At 41.2% G+C, this 12,347-nt stretch overlaps 1 protein-coding gene across 2 annotated transcripts; it reads right to left on the minus strand.

Annotated features, from left to right (window-relative positions):
• Positions 1 to 875: 875 nt before the first annotated feature.
• On the minus strand, positions 876 to 8,575 carry LOC112553400. Of its 2 annotated transcripts, none has more exons than XM_025220594.1 (5): positions 7,202 to 8,575; positions 6,891 to 6,986; positions 4,176 to 4,913; positions 2,650 to 2,772; positions 876 to 2,400 (listed from the first exon to the last, which is right to left on the minus strand). In XM_025220594.1, exons 2-5 carry the CDS (start codon positions 6,946 to 6,948, stop codon positions 2,135 to 2,137), a joined length of 1,185 nt encoding a protein of 394 aa, XP_025076379.1. In that variant the 5' UTR covers positions 6,949 to 6,986; positions 7,202 to 8,575; the 3' UTR covers positions 876 to 2,134. The 2 variants fall into 2 exon arrangements, with proteins under 2 accessions (XP_025076379.1, XP_025076378.1); XM_025220593.1 differs by having other exon boundaries at positions 7,206 to 8,574.
• Positions 8,576 to 12,347: the final 3,772 nt, after the last annotated feature.

Raw genomic sequence — 12,347 nt, forward strand, 5'->3', positions numbered from 1 at the left:
TACCCCTGCTCCTCCTTTTTTAAAACGCAGTTCTCGCGCTTGTATTATCTTTTCGTGACCATGACAACCAGTGTAAGTTAATAATATTTGTCCCAACTCATTTTATTCTCACTGATCACACAGCTTCACCGAATGGCTAAAAATTGCTTGTATCAAATCATTCTTTTGCTAATTCTGTGCCAGGTCGCTCTTTTCGCATCAAGCAAATTGCTCCATAACCTTTTTTTTCCTGCATTGTACCCGGATGTTGATCGTGATCAACAAATACAACAATACCCGATCGCTGGTAGCAGACCACCAAGTAATGGGATAGGCCCCGAACTCAATCTTCTTAATGTGTGTCCCGCAGCACCTTTTTAAATGCATCTGAAGCGGAATTCCGATTGAAAAACGCTTTGATGCTCGTAAACATCCCCTGTCATGCTTTCTTGATAATAACTACACCTTTCAGAGATAAAGCGCTGGAAACTCGGGACCTTTAAAGTTTACAAAAAATATGTTGTGGAAATCCCTAAAGGTCGACAAGAGAATACAGTTTTCTGGGCTCAGTCCACGCAGTGTCTCATCCTGTTGACAGTTTTTGTCGGTAAGACTTTGACAGCAAGCAATTCTGCAGGGTCACAGAGCTAATGGAAGAGTGAGGTATTGTAACTCCTTGTATTGCTGTCCCCACCTCTGAGTTCTTCTGTGAGCTGGCACTCTCTTCCTTGAGCTTCTCTGTCCATAAGTGTTGGAAGTAAAACTATGAACACCGCTCGATTTATCACTCATTAAAAAAAAAGAGATAATAAAAAGTGCCATCATTCAGACCAGTTGAGTTTTGAAAAGTAGAATACATTGACACACTGCGATTAAAAAGCAAACATGAGAACGAGTAAGATGCGACATTTATTATCTTTTGAAATGAAGACAAAATGCACCTTGCCCTTTTCTCTTACTTCTCCCCTGAACAGTGCCAGGTAGCTTATACTAATTCTAAATCAGAGTTGGTCAGTTCCATAAGTCTCTTAACAACGCATCATTTCAGTGAATAAACGTTAAAGAATATCATACATTCAAGCAGTAGTTCGAGTCCCAGGTCTGTCCAGCCCTGAAGACGAAATAGCATGGCAGGAGCAGAATTGCTTGAAGAAATAAACATGATGAAAAACATAAACTGAGACAGCTCTAGACTTCACGTTGATTAATAAGGCTTAATGATACTACAATATATATATATATGAGGATAAGCAAATCGTGTCGAAGTTGTCAATTATCAACACTGTTGGCTTTAATTCTTTGTAGAGACTTTGTGAACAAATCCTTGATAATTGTCTGGACACAAGGACTGTGCAAGTACACGCGATACAAAAGAAATACGCATGCATGCTACTAACTGAACGTAATCAAATCAAAAGTTTAAATAACATGAATAAAAAGTTAAAAATAAAAAAATGTTTAAATAGCTAATACGTCGAAGACTAACCGAAATAAGTAGTTGCCACAACAGCTGAAATAGGTTTTATTGTGAAAAACTAACCGAAATGTGTAACAACCCTGAAAACTGAATAACAGAACATGGTGATTACCTACGTGTTGAAATGATTGAAATGCCAGAATGCTGCTTTGTAGTTTTTACTCAAGAACTAAAGAATTTTCTAGGGAAACAGCTGCATCCAAAAGCGGAATCAAACATCTTTAGATATTCACTCTGGGAAACCTGTCTTTATGACTTCTGGATTAAGTACGTTTCTATGGTGACAATTGACCTAACATTATAAAAACTAAAGAAAACAACAAAACTAAAATTAAATAAGCATTAAAAACATACAATAATCAACGGAAATAAGTATTTTTCTGAACGAAATAAGTAATATTCTGACCAAAATAAAGAATCATGCTGAAAACTAACCAAGACAAGCAATATTCCGAAAATAGACGTATATAATCTTATACGCATTTTACACTCGACGAAGTAAGTATTATTGCTGAAAATTAGCTGAAACAAGTGAATGACAATTTTACTAAAAACTCAACGAAGTAAGTATGAATACTGACATTTAGCTGAAACAATTGAATGACAATGACGATGTCCAACTGTAAGTCACTACAGAGAAAAACCTCGGGAACAGACGAGCGTGCCACAAAAATGCCATCAGGCAAAGCGATAGAGATAGAAAGCGCCATCTGCAGTCGTGTCGTAGCTGGCATTCCCCAGCACACACAGTCCTCCACCATTCCCATCCACCACGGACTTCTGAACAGAGATGGCGGCACATCCCGGAAACAAGGCGCACTGGTTCGCGCATGCGCCCAAGCTATTAACGGGGTTCTGCGCAAGAACGTGGCGCTGCGAGATCTTTCCCCCCGAAAGCTGTCGGATGAGTCTGTAGCAGGTCTCCCTCACCTGGGGTATGTCGACTGTAACATATACAGATCACAAATCATGTGCGTTAGTCTTTATGCGCAAGATTTTTAGTCTGAACTGAACAGTTAAGCAAAACTCTGGGGAATGATGATGTCCAGTTGGAAAAAAAACATTCTCTTGAATTGCAACAATTTTGCTTCAAACACCTTAAAATATACAGCGAGGCATTTTTTTTTCTTTTGCCAACACCAGAAGGTAAGGACCTCGCATGTCTTTGGTATGAAGACGAAAAACTACCTCACCAACAGTAGGAGTTGTAGTCACTGGCAGTGCGCCGGAAGTAGTTTCATCTGCTGCACTAGTCTTTGCTGTTGTGGCAGTAGTCAGGATAGTTGTAGAAGTGCTGTCATAGTCGCGAGTGTATTCTGCACACAACGGGACACAGCACTGCTTGAATTTTCTTGGCTAAATCTTCATACATTACAAACATTACAAGCTTCGTTACAGTTTGTCCGTTACTGTCGGCTTTTAACAAAGTCTGTATGGATTTAAATGTCTAGTAGAGAGAAATTATATTTCTAATGATTGGGTTATATAGCTCGGTGCAAGGTACGATTTGGGCAGTATAACTTACACCTTCACTTTAAGTAGATTATTTTTAGTGTTGTGGGAAGTAGAACATCCACCTTCACTTTCAATAGATTATGCTCAGTATTGTGGGCATTCTGGCATTTTTTAAAATATAGTTTTGTTTATCCCATTAGACCAGGGGCGGGCAAAGATTTTTTTTTTATGTGCCGGGCCGATAAAATACCAAAAACTAATGTCAGTAAATAGTTTTTTCCGACCCAGGAGGTATCATTTGTGCATAATCTGATTTTTTTCTTTATTATCCAGAATTTTGGGATGGTCGATGATGGCTTTTGCCTGTAGCAAATTTGTGTCTGTTAGGTGGAGAGAACTGTTTGTCGATAATTTTTATCTTCATCCGGGCAAATTGTGGTTTTGATTCTGGTGACTGTTTGTTGGTGCTGTCAAGTGAAGTAGAGAAAACCCTCCTGCCCCATCCCCCACCCTCAAGAACTGGGCCACATCTAGCGTGCGGAGTTGACATTCTTGGAGCTGCTTGCCAAACTTGAAGATGCTCACATGGATCACGTGATGTTATGACGCCAGTGGCTTGCATGCAGACATGCGCAAGACGCAACTTGAGACCGAAACGTTAGAATGTTGCTTGGCGACTAAAAGCACTCAACATGGATGTAGAAATCCAACTTGCAGCTCCCTCTCAAGACAAAATTGCAGTAAAGATCGAGGAAGACATTGTGAAGAGCCCACAAAGACACACAAGGATAAAGCAGTGAAGGACCTCAAGGAGGATTAACTTTCCTTGAGTAGAGTTGTTAGCGCTCATGCAACCTTCCTGTCTGCAGCGAGGGCATTATTGGCAACTTCCCTGGACTGCTTCCTGTCTTTCATCTTGAAGAGCTTCTTCGCGCATTAGTAGTTGTGGTAAACAAAACTCTGTAAAGTGTGTGGGTGTGTTGCAGTGTGCTTTTGTGTTATTGTAATCAGGTGATGATGATGATGATGATGATGATGGGCAGACAGTGTATATACTATATAGAGACTTCTTTCCATTCAGGCAATTACACAATCTAATTCCCATCCCTATGACAATTTATTACATGATTGTAGTAAACTGAGATAATGATAAGCAGTAAGTAATAAGCAGTAATATACCTATTGTTGGTGGCAGTGGCTATGACGGCCATGTGTCAGAGGGCAGCCATACTTCATTTTAAGTTCATAGATAAGGCTCTCTTACCGGTCAGGTTGTACTGGTCCGTGAAGGTGCCTTTCGGGTCGCACTGGCTGGCATAGTCAACGGCAAACTTGTTGATAAACTTGGTGTGGAAACGCAGGCAAGAGATGGAGCCAGCAAACGGTGGCTGGGTGCTGAGCACTGACCCGCCCAGTCGCACTGGACCCTTACCCCGCAGCACTGTCCCGTTGTCGACCTTTGATGTATAGCCGCTCCCTGTCTTAGTGTAGTACTCGTTGTAAATCTTGAAGCCCGGATCAGGTTTTACCTTAACGTAGATGTAGCAGACGCCCAGAAAGATCCAGTCAGTGGCGCCGTTAGTTTCTGTGAAGACTTTTTGGATGGTTATATTATACGTGAAGTTGTTGACATCCTGTGCCTCCACGACGACCGTTGAACCGACCTGTTTGACACGAATCCCGCCCACTCCATCCCAGTACTCCAGAATGACGCCATTTCCGGAAAGGGAGTCGGGTTTCAACAGCATGGTCCAGCTGAAGTCCATGCTGGCGTCCAGTTCCCCTTTGGAATAGGGTATCTCGGCGTAAGAAGAGCTAGCGCCCTTAAAGTACATTGCCCCGGCTGCGTTCCCGTTGAAAAGGGGACCGGAAGTCAAACTGACATCATGCAAGATGGCGTAAAGGGTCTTTGTTCTACTGCTGTAGCCATGGTAATTCTTGTCCAGGACCCAGAGATGGTCAGGTATGTAATTGTCCGTGCCCACAGAGAGGAACTCTTGAGCTGGAAAATGTGAGAAAGAAACTCTAGGCCGCTGCACTTCTCGCTTGCGTGCCAATGTCGGCATTTTCTCGACAAAACATCGAAAAGAAGCAAGTACAGTGGAACCTCGGTTAGCGAACACCTCGGATAGCGAATATTTCAGATAACGAACGCAAATTTCGTTAAAAATTTGTCTCGGATAGCGAACAAAATTTCGGATAACGAACAGCCACGTGAACCACACGTGACCGACCAGCATGTCATCATTCGCCCTTGCGACACAGTTACGTTCCTTATATGTAGGCATCCTCCTTATTTAGTGATTTTTGTGCTTTATTTTAATAAGATAATCCACAATAATGGCTACAAAGAAGATTAAAAGCAATGGTAGTGAGGTAATGATAGTGCGATAGGCAATAGAAGCCTAAACATGTTCAATGATAAGGTGATGTATTACCGAAGAGTTTTACAAAAGGCAGAAGCAACAGACACTGAACAAGTTTTTTCCTTTAACCTCAAAGCGACAGAAAAGTGAAGTCACCCCCGATTTTACAATGCCACGTGTGCTCATGGAAGGGGAATCCAAGCAGTAATTCCACCCCTTCCTCCCCACACCTCCTTGACAAAACGTCAAAACGGCAAATTTTCTGATGTTTAAATGCTTTCTTTAATGTTTTTGTGATTATTTAACTCCATTTATGTTGCATTATAACTGTTCTCATTAAAACCTACCTATATAGCCTGTAACTTTCAAATATTAGCGAGTCAACAGGGGCTGCATGGGAACCAATTACATCTATTTCCTTTATCTCTTATGGGAAAAATTGTTTCGGATAACGAACAACTTTCCAGAAAGGATTGTGTTCGTTAACCGAGGTTCCACTGTATTCTAGTTCAATCATCATCTACAACGATAATTCACAACACTGCCATCTTATTCAGTTCTAGCTTTTTGTCCATTTATTAAAGCATGGTTTTGAATCTGTTTTTCTCAGGCTGCAGGCACTTTAGCTGCGTGTAACCTGATGCCAGAACTCGATTAACTTGAGGCTACTCTCAGTGGCAGGAGACTGCTGGACGAATCACAGCATCAGTCGCCATGAATGAAAGCCTCATTCATAGCATTCAGTCAGCAAGTTAAATCAACTAAACCTAAACCTTCGTAAACCCACTAAACCTAAACACGCCCTTAAACTCATGCCTGAACTCCTAAAAAACATAATTTGTAAGGGGTTATCGGGAAATTGATATCACACACTCAGCCCCGTAGACACTCCTCTTCCACCATCAACAAAACAATGTCCACACAGAACAAATCAAAGAAACAGGGCAAAAAACAAACATGAAAATACAATGCCCTCACACTGTTAAACAAATACCCGATTGAGAAATATCAAACCAACGAGAACTTATTTTTCCCTTAATTAAATTATTTTATCGTGTATTATTTATTATTTACTGCATGTATTACAGCAAATACTGGGGCATGGCTTATAATGTCCATTTTGTATAGCTGAGCAAGCAGACAGAGATCAGAACACATTCCTTTTGATTATTAGCTCTTACCTCGGGTGTTTTATGGTAAATCCTGGCCCACATCTCTACAACCTCTAAGATAATTTCTCTGGACTGGACTCGGATTGTGTACTTACTGACAAGCAGGCCATTTAGCTGTCCTTACCGTTGTAACTATGAATGTGCTGTTATAATTAAAGCCTCATACAGCACCTGTAACTATCATTGTACAATTCTAATTAAAGCATCATACAGCACCTGTAACTATCATTGTACAATTCTAATTAAAGCCTCATACAGTACCTGTAACTATCATTGTACAATTCTAATTAAAGCCTCATACAGTACCTGCAACTATCATTGTACAATTCTAATTAAAGCCTCATACAGCACCTGCAACTATCATTGTACAATTCTAATTAAAGCCTCATACAGTACCTGTAACTATCAATGTACAATTCTAATGAAATCATCATACAGTACCTGTAACACAAGTTGCCCAAACCTGCAGACTCAATAAAATGGATAGTGCAGTCGCCATGCTTTCAAATTATGTCGCCATACAGCTCCCTCAACGAGCTGCAGCAAATGAAAAATGGCAGCAGCTCGCCAAAAGCTAGTTTTCGAAAAAGTCTCATACACCTAAGACAACACCGTTTTCCTTTTAAAGTGAAGCTTGTACCAGCAAAACTGAACATGTCTAAAATCTTTTCTTAAGGAACTTAGTAATTAATGTGCAATAAAACAATTCAAACAATTAAGGGATAAGCATGCAGAATGAAAAAAAAACTAACGTGCCTTGTGTGGTTCCAGACGAAACGCCTTCTGTGACCGCCACCGCCGCCACCCACAACTCCGACTCCAATATCGCCGGTGTGGAGGTTGCTGTCCGCTTGACGACAGACTCTGGTGGTGATGCAGGCAGTTATGCAAAAGAGGCTCTGGAGGGCGTGGCCAGGCTCTGTAGGCGGAGTGATAACTATTCGCCTCCACAGTAAAGACAGTGCGTGCGTCTGAGGTCTGTGGAGCAGTTTCTTTGACCATCCATATACCACATGATATATATTCTATTGTTTATTTGCGTGGGGATGTGCACCGGAAGGAAATAAAGGAGGAAGAAAAACATCCCTGCACTCCTCCTCTAACCCAGTCCACATAATAGACATCGAGAATCACAGATCTTTACGGCTAGTAAACTAAGGGATCATTGCCTCTGCCTATAATAACAGAAATATATGATTTTACATTAATGATCATATAATTGTACTTTATCAAAACAAAAACAAAAATTGTTGACTGCAATGTAAAGATATGTTTTTAAGTTAGCCTTTTCAGCAGGGGATAGAATGTCAATCGCTGGAGGGAACATGTTATAGGTTTGCTATCCTTGGGGACCGATCAATCCTTATTTAATTTTGTTCTTTCTTTATGGAAGCCGTCAACCCCTTGTATTCGATCTATTAACATCTGTTTTTTTCTGGACAGCCTTCAGGAAGTAACAGTACACCTTGAGTAATTATCTCTTTCACACAGACTCTAACTCGTTCCTTCATCCTCTGTGAATCGAGCAGAAAAACCAACAGAATTTAGATATCCGAAATATACAAAGCAACATCGACGCAAGGCGGTTGTGGTGACAATGGATTACAGTTTTCAATAGTGTTGACCAAATGACCGTGAGTCGTGTGAAACTATAGCACTCGAGCAGAAATGCATTAACACTAGCGGATAAACTGCCTCAGATGCTGACATTAATTTATCGCTTCAAAGGTGCTCCAAGGACGGTGATGATGACCAGTCCAGTTCGTTCATCCAGCTCTGATGTATCTTGTTTCTCCTTTGTCTCCATCAACAGCACCTCAAAATTCTGAATACGCACTCACGCACGCACATATGCACACAGCACAGGAATACGTGTTTATGAAAACATAAATTGATGGACGCAGCAGCTGTTGTTTCTAGTGTTACATCCCCTTCAAAAGAAAGGTCTTTTCCGTAAGGAATAAAAAGTTCCACGAACCACTTTACTTTTTTCAACGAAATCACGAAGACACTGCCGACTGATAGCGCTGTAAATATGAGCAGAAAACATCTCAAAGACAGTTGCACAGCCCACGGGTGGTTATAAGGCTTGAGCAAATCCAGTCTTGTGTCTTTGTCTTTTCTTCAAGTTTGCAACCCAGGGAGGTAAGACCACGTGAAAACCAGTTTAATCTCAAAATGTTCATCCCCGCAGGTCTATTTGACACAAAAGGTTTTTTCCCCAATGGCAGGTGGACGTTCATTTACAGGTCTGTAGGTGCAAGGGGATTAATTCAGAGAATTGATATCCTGTGTTGTTGATTGATTGAAGAGGAGATTGATACTGCATTGTGAGGATTATGTGCAATCATAATGATTATTGTAGTGTTTCCTCTTATTGGCGTAGGACTGGGGTCTAGATACTGAATAGCACCTAGCATGCTTTTTCATTCTCGTCCTATGAGCTATTAATATGGTGTGTCGCTATTTTCTGTGTTGACAACACCGTGGGTTACACGCCACTAATGGCAGACATTGCTACACTTAGTCCACTTATCATAACCTTAACCCTAGTCATGACATTCATGTAGGGGACAACATAAAATCATCATAACATGGAGAAACTCAGTGATGTTACATCTCATAATATCCAACTCTGATTCACTGCTGATGTTACAGAACACAGACCTTGTTGACAATGCTCCCCACATACGTGAAGCGGTCTGTTTCCAGGATGTTCTCTCCTTGAAGTTAGATTGAAAGCTTCTGTTTGTTGTTGATTCTCATTACTTCAGTCTCCTTTCTGTTGACCTTTAAGCCAGTCTTCTCTGCTTCCTCTGTTAGCTTAGTCTGTGCATGCTGCCTCCGATGAGACAGGAGACTAAATCTGCAAAGTCCGTCGGCGCCGATTGGTAAAGGGGCACAATGCGCTTTTACCACTTTTTATTACACAGCAGGTTACGACAAGAGGGTTATTTTATGAACGTCGAACACGATAGTTTTATTGTTTAAATAATTCGACGATGCAAAGTGCACAAATTTTATCATAAGATGTAGAACTAAGACACTAAAAGAAAGAAAGAAAGAAGGAAACATTTTAAAAGTACATGTTTCAATAAGTAATTCAGTTTTGTAACAGGACCTACTAATAAATCTGTCTGATCGCCTCAATTACAAGAAAGGTAACTCTTGATCTTCGAGACACTTAATGTTTGCATTGCCCTCCCTTGTCCTGCAGTAGTTTTATTAGTTGACCTTATTTTTCATGTCTTATTGCAGTGGGTACCTTGAGCTGGGCACACTAGGACTGTTCTGTCTGCTGAGATTTGTGCCTTTCAAATAGTTCAACTAACAATCCACCTCACCATGACTGCGCAACTTTTCTGTTATCTTAATGCAGTGTTGATGTGGCATACTTGTGTGCAGCATCCCTCTCCTCCCTTGTATTTCTGGCTGCCGCTATGTCTCTGTATAAATGCATTTAGATATGTTTGATTTGTGTTTGAAAATGCACTTTTTTATATTGAATTAGTACTTTTCTTTTTTGCACATTGCATGTACTTCGCAGTTGATAAATGCGCGATATAAATCCTCTTTATTATTAATAAGAATGCAATCCTTTGAGGTAATGTAGAATAAAACTGTCAGCGTTTTCTACACCAGATAATGTTAAAAGTGTTGTCTTGAGAAGTTTTCCGTCAGAGGATTTTTATCAAAATAGGGTGTGAAGGCTCGTTGAGATATCGGTTAGCGGCAGTAGCTTGTGGGAGGGGCCATCATACAGGTGAGTGTTGTGTGTGTGTTGGAGGGGTTGGGGTGGTGAGTGATAAAATGATGGCAAGACAGTGAGGCAGCAAGATGGAGGCTGTCTAGCCAGTCGTCGCTTCGTAGATATCAGCGTCTGCAGAAACTTCTAACACCTGGCAAGCACGTAAACCGTCTGCTCTTAAGGTTTTATTTCAATTCAGTCAAAAAGATTGCTTCGACAAATCCCTTAGGATGGAGAGGAGTGAAATATATCTTGACCACGAATTTCCATCGACGAAGTCAAGGCACGAGTAGTCGTCAGCTTTACGGTAATCTTTAAATAAAAGTGCCTGATCATTGCCCCAGAGTCAAGGCCGAGGTATATTTAGGGTACTTGAGTGGCCTCGACAGATCATGGTCCTAAGATATGAAGTGGAACAATGGTTGAGGACCAACATCACTGAGCTATACGCACATACACAATCCATACAGCTCTGTGACCACAAGTGCTGTGTCAATGACGACCCCCTCCTCCCCAAGCTATCGAGTGATCAGCACACAGCGCTGCTAAAGATCAGAGAACAGGGAAGTTCGATATATCGTATCACGTGATTATTGATCAATGACATTGCACTTTTTATTACTATTATTGTCCAGGACATTGGACACCGTCTAACTTCACATGCTAGGTCCAAGACCGTAATAAATGTTCTTATTGCCTTTAGGTGTATCTGGATATATATTAAATATTGAGGGTTGAGGGTGAGTATGAAAGTTACTGGCTGTTATGTGTGTACGTGTGGTCACGTGATTCCCTATTACTGTGTTCAGTAGCTGTACGTTACTAACACAAACACTTAGGAAATTAAAATTGAGTTTAACTGCCTGATTAATTGATATTCTCTCACACTGTGTGTGCGTGTGTGTGCGTAGGGGGAGCGGAATAGGGGAATTGGGGGGTTGGGTGGTCAATCACGCGTGCTTTCGAACGTGTAACGTCACACAGAGAAAGACTTTTTCTTAGAAACACTTCTCCAGTTGTCGAAGTTGAGACTATGTATGTTCATTACAACACCATAAGTGGTTGCAAACTTTATGAAAATTGAACAGTTAAAACGCAGAGATGTCCTTCGAGTACAGTCCAGCCTCATTATCTTGCTATCCTTTGACCTGCTCGAGACGAAATCGTAACCATGAGCCTCTCACTCCAGTGGTGACAAGCGAATGTTTTAGTCACTACGTAACCGGAAACCCTATTTTATAACCGGTTGCAGATTAGATTGTTCTAACCCTTCCAATTGCTAGGTTGCAGAAAAATCCACACATAAACATGTTGACAACTTTCAGAGTTTTTTACGGGCTATATTTTTATGTACGGAAAGGGATATACCAACACTTGCGGGGACCAGATAGCATCCGTCTATTGACATTTCTCTTTGTCCTAATGCAGGGCAGTTAACATTTCAAGAGGGTGACAGTGAGGAGCAAGAACTGTGCTTTCCGGTATGATAATTTGTTTTGTCATAATATGTTGCAATCTGTTTCTCCGGAATATGCTGTTATGACAGTCTGTAATGTCACAGTATGCTGAAATATGACAATATATATGTTCTGGCACAATATGCAGTAAGACACTAGTGCCATGTATTCATGCGCAGAGGCAAAAGAAAAATATAATATGTATAAAAGTACAGCATTGAGTCTGTGGGTGTTTGGCAGACATTATGTTTTGCTGTTATGATGATGACCTGGGTTAGATCACGGTAATCTAGCCCTCGCCACAATGGAGGAAAGCTTGCTCACGTCACGGTGCTGTTGATAAGGCCCAGGCGTGATGGGCGGTTGTGAGGTCGTGAGGTTCTGTAGGTCATGAGTGATGTGGCGAAGTGGGGCCTCCGGTCTGGGGTGATGTCTGGTAACATATCTGACGATCTAGGAGTCGAAGAACTGTTTGGTGATAATGCAACAGGGCAGTGTCAACAGTGCATGCCAAGGCCACCCTGGCCTTAGTCATGTTGTCACTTACGCACACACATACACAAACAGGCACACTCACGAGTGCACAGCAGATTCACACACACATACATATTATACACATATGCTTATACTTACGTGCGCGCATGCACGCACCTAGGCTTCTGTTTTGTATAGCATTATTGTTTAGCATCAGGA

This window comes from Pomacea canaliculata, linkage group LG12 (assembly GCF_003073045.1).
Source record: "Pomacea canaliculata isolate SZHN2017 linkage group LG12, ASM307304v1, whole genome shotgun sequence".
In the NCBI taxonomy this organism is placed as follows: domain Eukaryota; kingdom Metazoa; phylum Mollusca; class Gastropoda; order Architaenioglossa; family Ampullariidae; genus Pomacea; species Pomacea canaliculata.

What these genes read in the sequence shown, in the direction of transcription:
- LOC112553400 (XM_025220594.1), bottom strand. Translation starts at nt 6,948, where the DNA reads ATGGCGACTGCACTATCCATTTTATTGAGTCTGCAGGTTTGGGCAACT. An exon ending in TTGGGCAACTTGTGTTACAG is followed by an intron (nt 4,914 to 6,890) that starts GTACTGTATGAT and finishes CACATTTTCCAG; the next exon opens with CTCAAGAGTTCCTCTCTGTG. An exon ending in GACTACAACTCCTACTGTTG is followed by an intron (nt 2,401 to 2,649) that starts GTGAGGTAGTTT and finishes TATATGTTACAG; the next exon opens with TCGACATACCCCAGGTGAGG.